General features: G+C 33.5%; 1 protein-coding gene across 1 annotated transcript; it reads left to right on the plus strand.

Moving 5' to 3' along the window:
* The first annotated feature begins 228 nt into the window (after positions 1-228).
* LOC132640388 (uncharacterized) lies at positions 229-7,588 on the plus strand. Its single transcript, XM_060356967.1, has 4 exons — positions 229-644; positions 2,420-2,535; positions 5,616-5,859; positions 5,958-7,588. Exons 1-4 carry the CDS (start codon positions 345-347, stop codon positions 7,380-7,382), a joined length of 2,085 nt encoding a protein of 694 aa, XP_060212950.1. The 5' UTR covers positions 229-344; the 3' UTR covers positions 7,383-7,588.
* Positions 7,589-14,734: the final 7,146 nt, after the last annotated feature.

Consider the following 14,734-nt stretch of genomic DNA (forward strand, 5'->3'; position numbering starts at 1 on the left):
CTAAAGTTTTGTAAGTGAAAGTGAAATTTCTCAATTAAATTTTGAAACTTGAAAATATCGTAGAGATAATTTTTTAAAAAGTAATCAAATTTCATGACCAAATAAATATTTAAAATTAAACGTGTTTAGTCAAAATATCACAAGGATCAAAATCATAATTCATCAATAACTAGAGGACCAAAAGTTCAATTCTCCCATCCTATTTATAAGAAATGGGATACCATCTTGTTTCCTATTTGCAACTTTTTCGACGAGTGGTTCGCGTGATTTTCTCTCAAATCTGTTAAATTCTTCTCAAAATCATTCACAAATTTTAATCCAATCCCTAATTTCATTTTAAAAAAATGGTTCATTCATCAGAGAAACAACAACAACAACAACAATCCACAAAGAATGTAGATGTGGAGATGGATGAGATGGAGAATTCAAATCAATTAGACGAAACATCGTCGTCTTCGTCAAACAATGATTTATACGACGATGTTTTATCAAACGCTGGAGAAACGAATGTTCTTCAGTGGCTTTTAGCTTTAGATTTGCAGGTTATGGGAGCTTGTAGAGCTGATGAAAGGCTAAAGCCGTTGTTGAAGCTTAATGTTTCTGCTGGTGCTGCTGAAGATCGATTACTTGCTCATCTTAGTCAGGTATGTTGCTAATTTTACCTAAATTAATTTTAATTATTAAATCTATATATGAGGAATTCGTTTTAGGTCATCATGTTTTATTTTATAATCCGCGGTGTTTATACCTGCTATCTTCCACCAGCAACAGGTATCAGGTAACTCTGTCCACCGAGGCTTAGACAGGTGGGAAGAAATAACCTAGTATTTTTGTCTACACTGGGATTTGAACCTGAGACCTAGTAAATCTGTAAAGCAGTTCGATTAAATCTATAAGGAATTCGTTTTAGGTCATCATTTTTTTTTTAAAATTATCCGCGGTGTGATACCTGTTACCTCCCACCGGCAAAATGTATTTATATCAGGTAACTCTGTCCACCAAGGCTTAGATAGATGGGAAGAAATAACCTAGCAGTTTTTAACTCTGCCGGGATTTGAACCTGAGGCCTAATTAATCAGTAATGAAGTTTGATTGGATCTATAAGGAATTCGTTTTAGGTTTTCGTGTTATATTTTGATGTTTGTTGCACACTATTAATTAATCTGTAATGAAGTTCTATTAAATCTATGAGAATTTGTTTTAGGTCATCGTGGTCAATTAAATCTACGAGGAATTTGACTTAGGTCATCATGTTATATTTTGATTTTGATGTTCGTTGGACGCTATTTTAAGTACTTTGCGCATTGTACTAAATTAATCTGCTATGAAGTTTAATTTAATCTATTAGGATTTTGTTTTAGGTCATTGTGTTCAATTAAATCTATGAGGAATTCGTTTTAGGTCTTCGTGTTATATTTTGATTTAGATGTTCGTTGGATGCTACTTATTTGTTGCGAATTCTACCAAATTAATATGTAGCGAAGTTCAATTAAATCTATATATGAGGAATTCGTTTTTAGGTCGTCGTGTTATATTTTGATTTTGATGTTCGTTGCACGGTACTTATTTGTTGCGAATTCTAACAAATTAATATGTAGTGAAGTTCAATTAAATCTATGAGGACTTCGTTTTAGGTCATCGTGTTATATTTTGATTTGAAATAATGGTCAAAAACACACTTGAATTAACGCTTTTTTGCAAGTTTCCTACCTGAACTATCAGGTGTGTGCGTTTTCTACCTGAATTAATTATTTATCAAAACACACCTCGATTGATAGTGGTATATTTTAATTTTGATTAAATCTATGAGGAATTTGTTTTAGGTCTTCATGTTATATTTTGATTTTGATGTTTGTTGCACGCTAGTAATTAATCTGCAACGAAGTTCAATTAAATCTATTAGGAATTCGATTTAGGTCATCGTGTTATATGTTGATTTTGATGTTCGTTGGACGCTATTTTAAGTACATTGCGAATTGAAGTTCAATTAAATCTATAAGGATTTTTGTTTTAGGTCATCGTGTTATATTTTGATTTTGATGTTCGTTGGACGCTATTTTAAGTACGTTGCGAGTTGAGGTTCAATTAAATCGACAAGGAATTTGTTTGAGGTCATTGTGTTATGTTTTGATTTTGATGTTCGTTGGATGCTATTTTAAGTACGTCGCGAGTTGGGGTTCAATTAAATCTTTAAGGAATTTGGTTTAGGTCATTGTGTTATATTTTGATTTTGATGTTCGTTGGATGCTTTTTAAAGAAAGTTATGAATTCTACCAAATTAATCTGTAATGAAGTTCAATTAAATCTATGAGGAATTTCTTTTAGGTCTTTGGGTTAATTTTTGTTTTGGTGTTTGTTGGACACTATTTTATAATTGAAGTTAAAAAGGGTATATGAACTAATTTTGATTCTCCCACAGAACTTTGAGCCATCAGAAGTTGGAATGCTCGCCAGGTGCTTGTGCATTCCACTCGTTTCAATGCGTGTCGGGAAGATCCAGAAGCAGAGGACGCTCTTGTGCCCAACTGCTACAAGGTAGTTGCATGAACTTTACCTTTCACATGCATTATATGGTGTTTCCATGTTGAGTGGTGTTTGGCTCCAGCATATTTGATTGTGATTTTAGTTGTTCTGACATTCTAATGAGTAATTACTGTTTATTATTATTGATGTTTTTTCATCTTTCCTTGAGCTGGGGTCTATCGAAAACAGGCTCTCTACCCGTCACAGGGTAGGGGTAAGGTCTGCGTACACTTTACCCTTCCCAGACCCCACCTGGTGGGATTATACTGGGTATGTTGTTGTTATATTCATAATCAAGCATTGTGGTCTTAGCAATAATCGTAGCTCAGTAGCATGCTAATAAACCCATCTGGCCAGGATGCTGAAGAAAATAATTTTTTGCAATTATTGCAGTATAAGCACTAGTGCACATTGCTTGATGAAGAAAATTAAGTTCACTTATCTTTTGCTAGTGTCATGGTACACAGAGGAATACAGTATGAATGATCTTAGGATTCTTAGCAATTATCTAATAAATATATCCTGGTGGATTCATATCTTGTAATATTACATTGTCAGTAACCAAATGAGAACTTCTGTTACTAGTACTCATCTTACCGTCCTTTCTATTCTAGGGGTAGGATTTAATATGTCTAATCTTTTGATTTTAATTACCACTGGTTCAGACTGAAAAGGCCCCTCATTTTAACACTGAACTAGAAGTGTTATATATAGTTAGTGTTAGCTAGGTGCAACTAGAGAAAATATAATTCGAAAGTTAACACGTCATTTGCCTCCTTTGAAGTTTGCAAGGCAGATAACTTCAACTTTTCACGCCATATGCTTATGTTTGAAATAGTCAAACATAGATTAGTTGAAATTCAAATTAAAAATGAAAGTATTACTCTTTTGATTGGTTTTTATATAAATTTTTTTGAAAAAAAAAAAAAGAAAGTGAAATGGCATTTAGCATAACAGTAAGAGGTTAATACGGAAGATGATTGGCTTCAGCCTTTATGAAACAACAAAGAGAAAAGCGAGAAGTGAATGTTGGTAATGTACAGATGTAGCAGCATTAATGTTCATTAGTAGTTAGAACTTAGAATAGGGGCCAATGGATTTTGACATGCAGTAACAAGTACCTGAGGAGAGACTAGGTCATTGTTCGATGGGGGGTTTATTAGCAGTATTGGTACTTGAAGCATATATGACTGTCCCGCATGTACGTAGTTATTTCTTGCAGGAAAAGGGAGATGTTTTTTTCCTATGGCCATCTTGAGCAATATTGCTTTAGTTGTAAGATGCTGGAGAATGTGTTGTTGCTCATTCATCCCTTCTTTTCTTAGTCACTTGACTGCAGCATATTTCTGCCGGTGAACGTACAGTACTTGAAATCCAGTGAAATTCTTTGTTCCTAGATGTGATATGCTGACATTAGGTTGTATTTGGGAGAGTTTCTTGTTTCCTGATCCCTAAACTCGTTTAGGGTTCAAATTTTGAGTATATAGCACATGAATTGCAGACGCATCATATCAACTGATGACCAGTACTTCTTGCTGGATACTATCATCAATTCCTGTCTTGATATGAGACTGTATATTGCTAGGAGGTGCATATTGACATCTGGAGGCACCGTAAAGGTTGGTATGTTTGTGCTTTTGTCAGTTTTGTCTGAATGGAGACTGGTAGTGCTCAGTATTAATTCGTTTTAGACTGGTAGAAGTGCGTTTCTTTTGATGTATTAGTGTGTTGTTCTCTATCACCTCGCTTTATAGTATCATTGCAGCATTGCTTCCTTCATAATCTGGCTACATATGGTGCTTTTCTCAGTTTTGCCTGAATGGAGATGCGAGAATAGGTTTAATTTGGTATTTAGGGCAATAAATCCCATCAGATTGGCAGAAGTGTGTTTGCAATGATCTGTCAGCGAGTGATGTTTTCTATCACTTCATCCTAGTGCTGTGTATTGGCGTTATTACAGTGTTCTATTATTATGTTTTTGATTATTTCACCAAAGAAGTTGCAATCTTTCTCTCTACTTGTTTGATACTATATAGCTTAATCCAGTTTAACCTATACATAAAACTTAGTTGATCGTGGGTAGAAGTTGCCAGATGTTGTATTGTTTATTGATGGTGACAAATCTTCATGCTTCCACATGAAAATATCTTTTGACTTGTAGGTAAAATTGGGCGTTTACTATTATGATCTCTGAATTAAGGAGAAGTCAAGGTAGTTTCATGCTCCTATATTACATGATTCAATTACTTCTCTCTGAATTATTTAGAAGTCTGACTTGTACCCCCTTCATGCTTGTTTAGTTATTAAATATATGTGGTTTGATTGCCTTTTCTGTGAACCATATTAGAAGTTTCAATACTGTTCAGTATGTCATTTCTATGTTTCATGCTGTTCTGTGATTTCCTGTCCATAGCTCAGTCTTTTGCCTTTACATTGCTACACTTCTGTTTAAAATTGTCCATGTATTCTTTGATATATCCTGTAAGCAAAGCGATTTTCTAGTATTAGATTCCAAGTGGCTTTTGTGTCGCTTTTACGCTCAATGATATACGTGAATAGAGGAGTGACCCCCCCTCCAAAAAATAAAAAAATAAAGCACAATCTTCTTTTGGTGGACTTTTTTGTTTTCTCTCATCATAATGAATATGTATCTTGTACCTGTTTTAAGTGAACTTCTTGTTAACAAGGTGAAATTACTTGCATGTCACAGTAGTCTATCTTAACTAGCTCTTGTCAATAAGAAACATGAGGCATCCACCTAAATGATAATTACTTTATGTTGGTAATGCCGTTCAATTGCACAGGGCTATTGTCCTTGTTTTCTTAGGCTAGCTTATCCAGTAAGAATTCTATTGCGGAAAGAAGTGAAGATACAAAAAATTGAGATTGAGGACTTGTTTAGCTGCCTTAATTTCTGTAATTCTAGAGAATTTTTTGGGGAACTCATAATACCATTTCCTCAGCCAAGGGCGTCAGATATAGGATACCCAAGTGATAAGTGTGCTGTATTTGGTTACATTCGATTTAGTGTGTAGCTTATTGACAATGTAACTGCTCTTAAACATTTTTTTTTTCTTGTGCTGTTGCAACAGGGGAAACTTAAACCTTGCAATTCTACCAACATCGAACTTGCGCATCTCATTCATTGGGGATGACGGCAGCACAGAGAGAGTTGGAACATTTTGCAGTGAATCTGATTGTTCTGCCGTAGAGATTAAAGATATTATGGCAGACGAGTCTGGACGCTCTTTTCTTATAAGTATCCCTGGTGGTGAGACTTTCTACTTTTGGTGTTCAGAGAAGTCTAAGCTCCTTGGCGATGAGTTGCGGAGAAAGGTATATGTTCATATGTTTACTGTGATCAACTGCTGAATATTTGTTATAGTAAGCTTGCATATGTAGATGGCTAATATCATTAATTGTGGTTGGCTTAGATGAGGGATTTGGTTAAGATGAAACCTTCCTTGGCTGAATTAACTGGAATCGATGCATCACGGATTGATTGTTTTTCCATTCATCTTCGAGCTTATCTCCATGGTTCAGCAGCCATAAATCCTCAAGCGAGTTCCATGATGTCAAGAGATCCTTCCATAGATGGCTCTGTTAGTTCTTCAGAACTCAGTCTTGATGCCCAGATATCAGTTGCATTTCAGAAACCTCTGCGGTCTGAGCACTTTGGTGGTCTAGGATCAAACACCAGCCTGATGTGTAGCCTTAGTCCTATGTCTACTGGTGCTTTTAAAGATAGCATGCTCAGGAACTCATCGTCAGTAAGTGTTTCTAGAGAGAGGCCAAGGCACGATGGTGATAGCTATCTTTCGTGTGTGGATAGCCAGATTTCAGGCACAAGTAGCATAGGTGCACCTAATTCAACTCATGATGAAGACAACGACAAGCTTGGAAGGGAAACTGGTCCTTCAAATGTTTTGGAACCATTTGTTACTGCCCCGCCTTTCCAAGGCTCTGCAGCTACTGTTCATTCTCTGGATTCAACAGTTTTCTCTCCGTATTACTGTTGGTGTCCTCCTGCTGTATCCACTCTGCAGTACTCAGTTGGAAGTCCACATTTCCCTATCCTGTCCACAGACTCGTCAATACCACTACTTCCTTCAATAGCACCTTCTGCTTGTTCATCTGGTATTTTGACACCAATGCCATCTCTTGTCAGTGATGTCTCCACTCTAGATTTCCCACCTCTTTTGCCTGAGCCATTGATCAGGTTGCCATTTTCTTTGGCAACTTCGCAGCAAATACCTACTTTCACACCTTTAGTAGGCGATTCTATAGTCCATATTCCAGTTATTGACGTTTGCTCTTCTGGCCAAGGTTACTTCGTCAGTGCAGGTCCTGCTATCTCTGGCAGTATTCCACAGTTGCATCCAAATTTGGTGAATCCCTTAATTCCACAAACAGAATCAATGGCTGAGAAAAGTGCCAGGGATACTCTTCGGTTGCTCATAAATAACTCCAACCAGCCTAGCCCACAGCTGATTGATCTATTGCCCCCTATGCTTTCTCGTAGTGGGGAAGAGACGCGAAATATGCTGGCTACTGGAAGCAGAGGACTTTACTCCAATCTACTGCCTCCTATGCTTTCTCGTAGTGGTGAAGAGACACGAAATATGCTGGTTACTGGAAGTAGAGGACTTTACTCTAGAACCATAGGTGTTGATACCACCATAGCAAATGATTTTGCAATTAAGAGTTTGGTCTCACTATCTGAAAAGCCTATTGGATGGCTTGATAAGAAGCAAATTGGTATACAAGAGTTGTTTGTTCCGAGGGACAAACCAGGTAGTTCTGGTGAATCTTCACTGGGTGATGGTTTTATAGATTTTGAAGAGGAAAGAAAGAATTGATAGATAGAGTTCTCTTGTTTGCTTTTGTGTTTTGCAAGTTGTGCCGCAAAAAGCTGTGAATATTTTCTATGTAGCTTTGTACTGTCAAATGTAATTAGTACCAAGTCTCTCCATATCAATATAACCTTTCTATGGTTATCTGATATCTGATGTATGTTTGTGTGCTTGTTGGATGCAAAATAAAATATCCGTGTAGGTGCAAAAGATCATCAGTTTTGTTGGTGGAATAATCGGCTATAGAAGTCGAACAGCGATCTGACAATATATAAGTTCCGCTTCGAAGTGGAATGAATTCTCTGCGTATATAACCATCTGATATTAAGAATTTACTGGTTTAATTAATTTAGATTTGCGGGAAGCTTTCTTATTAGTGTTTTTCTATCCTCGGGGCTTGAATTCGAAACCTCATATTAAAGATGAAGAGGTGAAGTTATTTCATTCATCCTACTACATTACCTTAGTGAACGGTGATAGTCAATTAGTTCCTTGTTTATCCAATTTTCCTATTTACTCACTTATATTATTTTAGGTACTACACTTGTTTTCGAAATTACTTCTGTTTGGCCTTCAATAACTTATATTATATTTTTCAAGATTCTTATATTAGATGAAAAATCAATCTGCAGATATCCAACAAATGGAAAAAGGTTTGACACAAGGAACCAAAACATGAGTCCGGAACCAAAATAACTCCAAAAAAAAAGGGTATGAATCAAAATACCCCAGGAAAAAAAATGGGTACAAAAGTACCTTTAACGCATGAAAATCATGCGTTAAAGGACTTAACGCAGACGGAGCCGTTAAGTCCTTTAACGCATGATTTTCGTGCGTTAAAGGTGTCCCTTTTTTGTCAATTTTTTTGATAACCTTTAACGCATGATTTTCATGCCTCAAAGGTTTATCCCTTTTTTTAAAAAAAAAAATTCTTTGTTTTCTTTCTTTCTTCCTTCCTTCCTTTCTTTCACACTTTTTTACATACTTTAGACATAGATTAATCATGCTTCGAGACTCCAAAACTTGAATATTTTATATAGAACCCTATTTATTTTTGTGCGATTAATAAGGTAGGCTCAACACATCAATGATACACAAAACTTCGGATTGTCGTTTTAGTGGTTGAAAAGTGCTCGAAGTCCATTTTTGTTTGAAGACTTGTTGTCATTAGCTTTAAGTTATTTATGTTTTAGGGTTACACATTATTTTTATATTAATGCATAACTTTATTTTTAGTGATTATAACTTTATTTTTATAATCAATTAACAAAATATCAATTCATGATCAATTATTTATGTGTAATTTTTTTTTTTTTTTGCGTTATACCCTTCAACCCCAAACTAATTGGAGTCCGCAACTTAAATAACTTCAAAAGTGTGCAATTTTCATTTATTTCTTTTTTAAATCTAATGGCGAAAAATATATTTCAATTCCATAATCCCGTGATAATGATGTTTTCAATGTCAATTTAAGAAAACAAGTTAGATAGCATTAGTGAACATACAAAATAATAAAAAGTGTCAACATTGTTATTTTAACCAACTTGGCATGGTGGTAAAGCCTTTGGCTTTTGACTTTTTTTAATCTCATCCACCATGGATCAAACCTCAGCGGGAGCGTTGAGAAGATATTATTAGTAAAAAAATGAGTATTTGTAAATACTAAATTATTCATTATTCTTGAAATTAACTAAAAAAAATCTCTAATTTGAACTTACTTAACTAGGATAAGTTATGGAGGATTTAAGTAGTTATTTTGAATAATCCATGATATTGTATTGTCAATTATAATTTACTTAACTCATCTAGTTAAAGTAATAACGAACAAAATTTTACATTAACTAACTAATCCTTCATCAAAAAATTATGTTAACTAACTAATCCTTTTCGGAAATTCTGTTAATGATGTTCAATCTAAAACTAAGGATTTAGCTTATCGTTTGTTATTCAGGATTTAGTTTATCGTTCGTTATTCGGGATTTAGTTTATTATTCGTTATTCAGGATTTAACTTATTGTTCGTTATTCGTTAATGGATTATTTTGGTACCCAAACCCACTTTTGAAGTTATTTAAGTTGCGGACTCCAATTAGTTGGGGGTTGAAGGGTATAACGCAAAAAAAAAAAAAAAAAAAAAATTACACATAAATAATTGATCATGAATTGATATTTTGTTAATTGATTATAAAAATAAAGTTATAATCACTAAAAATAAAGTTACGCATTAATATAAAAATAATGTGTAACCCTAAAACATAAATAACTTAAAGCTAATGACAACAAGTCTTCAAACAAAAATGGACTTCGAGCACTTTTCAACCACTAAAATGACAATCCGAAGTTTTGTGTATCCTTGATGTGTTGAGCCTACCTTATTAATCGCACAAAAATAAATAGGGTTCTATATAAAATATTCAAGTTTTGGAGTCTCGAAGCATGATTAATCTATGTCTAAAGTATGTAAAAAAGTGTGAAAGAAAGGAAGAAAGAAAAGAAAGAAAGAATTTTTTTTAAAAAATGGATAAACCTTTAACGCATGAAAATCATGTGTTAAAGGTTATCAAAAAATTTGACAAAAAAAGAGACATCTTTAACGCATGAAAATCATGCGTTAAAGGACTTAATGGCTCCGTCTGCGTTAAGTCCTTTAACGCATGATTTTCATGCATTAAAGGTATTTTTGTACCCATTTTTTTTCCTGGGGTATTTTTAGTTCGTACCCTTTTTTTTTGGGTTATTTTGGTTCCGGACTCCCAAAACATTACCCACCAAGGTCAATGGAAGCATAAAACAATTATCTTCATTCTTAACTAACCGTCTAATGTTTCTTTTCTCTGTACATCTGTCCACTATTTTGAATGGCTGCCAAATAACACTTGGATTTTACTAGTCAGTCCACTGTAGTACAGCACTGCTGTTTTGTCCTTAGTCATTACAGAACCTCCAGAAAAATGATCAATTTACAACAACAAATGACATACTAATGTAATTCCACAAGTAGGGTCGGAGGAGAATGGTTTCGCAACCTTGTGAAGATAGAGAGATTGTTTCTGGTAATCCTCAATTTAATTAAAGCATAGCAAAATCAAGTAAATAAAAGAAATACAGTAATGGAGAAGTCATGTTGAAAAATAATGGAAAATGGAACAATAACCACAACAATATGATAATCGAAGCAAAAGAAACACAGATAATGATAAAATCGAATAACAAGCTAGTAGTAAAGTAAAAAAATGATAATCAATTAGTACAGAAAAATAAGAAAATGCAGCGCAATTTTAACTTGGAATTCAAAATATAAATATTTAAAGTTAAAATTGAAACACAATATACTCCTCAAATCAATTTATCCTATAGATAGTTTAGGAATGCAAGAATTGTGCAGCACTCGAGGGAGCAAGAAAAAATAAAAAATGATAAGGTCGATATGTCGTAAGTGATGAGCCTATTTTGTTCTTGTTTTGTCTCTTTCAATTTATTTATTTTTAAATTTTGTGGAGAGAATTCAGAACTGAGAAATCCCCATTTAATTATAGAATGCCATTTCATTAAATAGGGAAGCCGTACCATATATCTCAATCAGTGATTGGGCCTTCCATTTTGTTGCTGACATAGGCACATGAATTTCCTATCTCTTCTTCCACCACACAAGCCTATGTGTGACAGTGGCAGAACATAATTTCAACAATTCAGAGAAAATAATGAAATACACAAATATTAGCAATAATACTTGGAGTAATCCATTATTTTTAATACAAGCTAAGTACGTGACAAAGCTCAATTTTGACGATCGATGTTGTCTTTACTCGAGGTATGCTCTGATTGAGGTCTTGGGTGGAATTTTTGTCACTAATATTGTATTTTGGTTAGCAATATATTCCGCGTATTGACTTGAGAAAAATATGCAAAATTTATTAAAGAGAATGAAGAATGGGAACGAAATAAAATAAAGTACTTCTAGCTCTATAACCTGTTTGGCCATAGTTTTTTTTCAGTCATAAGTGCTTCTTTTTTGGCCAAAAATGTTTTTTTTTTCAAAGTTAAGGTGTTGGGTCAAGCTTTTAGAAGGAGAAAGAATAATTTTGAGTAGAAGTTTTTGAGAAGCTGAAAAAAGTAATTTTTCTTGAAAACATTTCGAGAAAATACACTTAGACGCACCTTTTACAAGCTTAGTCAAATACTATTGCTAAAGTGTTTTTCAATTAATTAGCCAAACGCAACTCACCAAAAGTATTTTTTTGAGAAACATTTTTGAGAAAAATACTTTTTTCATTAAGTAAATTTTAGAAGCTTGGTCAATCTCAAATGCACTTCTCTTGTAATATAATGAATTTGAGTCTTTAATTACGATAAATACTTACTCGTAGAGATGGTTTATCTTGCTCCAAGATTGCTTCGTCAATCTTTTCTTATTATATATGTATATATAAATAATAAACAAAACAAAAATACTGCGTATAAATTTAATAATAATTCCATCTTTGAAAAAAGGTTTGGTGAAGTGTCCCATCTCACTTCGAGAGGTCGATTATATTGCTCAAGCCCCTTTAATTTATTTTGTGTTACAAAATTCTCTTAAAATAAATATAGATGGCGACAAAATTCTCAACTGCTGGCTCCAATCAAAGAATTAAGGAGCAATAAAACCAATTAAGCTAGAATCTGTTCAATGTGTAAATATCTTTAACGTCAATATTTGTGAAGTCTTTTTCTTTATATTAGTATATAGTATATCTTTTGTGTTTTGTGAATATTATATTTTTATCGTATGTCTTCGTCAAATAAAGATTGTTATTTGGAACCATTCTGAAAAAGTATTTGATAAGTTATGATATTTTGTGTTTTCATGATTTGACAAACTAATTCAAGGAATCAGATATGTTTTTCGAATAACTACATGGGATCATGTTCTAGGTGGTGCAGGTCAATTCTACAGCTGTAAAGCTGCTGACACTGTATCGACTGGTAGCAGTGCAGCAGCACAGCTGCAGTTCTCTAGTGGCCAAAGCAATATGAAATGTCACTTTCATATCAACCTACTTGCTCCACTTATATAAACAACATGTTACAAGTGAAAACCTAACACTTGTAAATCAGAAAATATTTTCACATCTAAAGTGCAAGTCGCCACCTCTCAAAGTGCTCTCAAGAATAATGCTACAACAAACAGAAGGACCAGTTCCCAATCATTAAAGATGTCTCAAGTTCTTAGGTTCATTGAGTCTTTGTCTTTTGTTCTTTATCTTGTATTCTTACACTACTTTCAAAAAGTGTCATAGTAGGATAGTTTCTCAACTATTCTGAGTTGTTCACTTGGCTATAGTTAGTCAAGGTGTGTCTTTGCAATAGAGTTATTGTAAAGGTCTTGCAATAGAGTTATTGTAAAAGGGAGGGATTAAGAGTTTAATTCCTAGATTGCAATAGTTTGTACTTTGAAGTTTGCTCGGTTATAGTGAAGTTTGAGCAAAATTCTATTGCACTGGGTCGTGGTTTTACTCCCTTGAGCAATGAGGTTTCCACGTAAATATTTTGTGTTATTTACTTTCTCTATACTTTTTGGTGGACTCATATATTCTATCAATTATTATTAAAGCTGCCTTAAAATTCTATGTTTGAAAAACTATACTCAAAATGTTAGACATTTGTTTACAAGACTGCTTATGTTCATGCGCACCCAATGTTTATTTGACTCATTCAATAGACTATTGTATAAATATGTTGGAAGGTGAGCAATAATTTCTTTAACACGTAAAGAATGTCATTCTTCATTGTACTTGGGTAAGGTTTGAGATTTTTAAAAACTTCGTTCTGTACTTCTGTGTAAGGTTTGAAATTGGAAAAAATTTCGTTGTTTACTTGCCTTAAGATTGAAAAAGGTAAAAATGTTAGCATCACGTATTTACACCCGACCAATAAATACAAGACATGTGTCTTTCATACAAAAACTTATGAGATAATTACACTCAGTATCAATTGGGGTACCAATGCTATCAAATTTAGCCTATATTTGAGTTTTTTGCCCACAGTAGCCCATCTTCAGTTTAAACAAAAATTACTTGTCAAAAAATGACTCATTCTCCTCTTCCTCCCCCTCTCTCTCCACTGCCTCCTTCTTTTTAGGTTTTTTTTTTTATTTTAATTTTTTATTTTTTTTTTAATTTTTTTAATTTTTTTTTTGGAGTTTGCCATTGCCTCCTTTTTTAATTTATTTTTTTAATTTCACTGGGCATGTTGTTGTTGTTATTTTAATTTTTTTTGTTTTTTTGTTTTTTTTTTTTAATTTCCCATCTCCCTCTGTCACGCCGGATCTTTAATTATTTTTTAAAATTTTGTTTTAATTTTTTTTATTTCCCCTCTCCCTCTGTCACGCCGAATCTTTGATGTTTGAACAGTTGGTTCTAGTGGTGGTGTTGGAGTTCGCCGGAGAACGGAACTCCGGCGATGACTGTATCTAGGTGTATATGAGTGTATAATATTGTATGTCGGTGTATATGGGTGTATAAGCAGGAGAACAGAACTCCGGCTACGACTATATGTGGGTGTATATGGATATATGGGTTATAATATTGTATATGGGTGTATTATATTGTATAATATTTTATATGAGTGTATATGGATGTATATGGATATATGAGTTATAATATTGTATATGGGTGTATATAATATTGTATATGAATGTATATGGGTGTATAATATTGCATACGGGTGTATATGGATATAAGGGTTATAATATTGTATATGGGTGTATAATATTTGTATATAGGTGTATATGAATGTATATGAATATATGGATTATAATTTTTGTATAATATTGTATATGAGTGCATAATATTGTATATGAGTATATGGATTATAATGTTGTATATGAGTGTATATGGGTATATGAATTATAATATTGTATTAAAAAATTAAAAAAAATAATAATAACAAAACAAAACAAAAAACGAGGCAGTGGCGAACTCCAACAAAAAAAATTTAAAAAATAAAAAAATAAAAAAACGAAAAAGAAGGAGTCAGTGGAGAGAGAGGGGAGAAGAGGGGAGTTTTGGATTAGAGCTTTGCAATGTGAGTTTTGGACTATTTTTTTGCAATGTAAGCGACCCAATTGTATATTTATGAAATTTCCCCAAAACTTATCACTTAATTATGATTAATTACTATATATATTTTACCTTACTATAAGAACATTTACCTCTTCTTGTTTCCTTATAGATTAGCCTATCTGCTCCACTCCAATAAAGAGAAGAAAAGAAGGAAAACATATAAAGATGAAGGACTGAGATACAGTTACAAATACAAACAAAGATATTTTGGTCGAATTAATTCAATTTCCAACACTCCTTAGTAGCAAGTCCACAT

Source organism: Lycium barbarum, chromosome 5 (genome assembly GCF_019175385.1).
Source record: "Lycium barbarum isolate Lr01 chromosome 5, ASM1917538v2, whole genome shotgun sequence".
Taxonomy (NCBI): Eukaryota; Viridiplantae; Streptophyta; class Magnoliopsida; order Solanales; family Solanaceae; genus Lycium; species Lycium barbarum.

Excerpts from the sequence above, each read along its gene's own strand:
- LOC132640388 (XM_060356967.1), top strand. The coding sequence starts at position 345 with ATGGTTCATTCATCAGAGAAACAACAACAACAACAACAATCCACAAAG. Across the intron at positions 645-2,419 it reads TACTTGCTCATCTTAGTCAG|AACTTTGAGCCATCAGAAGT; the intron begins GTATGTTGCTAA and ends ATTCTCCCACAG. Across the intron at positions 2,536-5,615 it reads TTGTGCCCAACTGCTACAAG|GGGAAACTTAAACCTTGCAA; the intron begins GTAGTTGCATGA and ends CTGTTGCAACAG.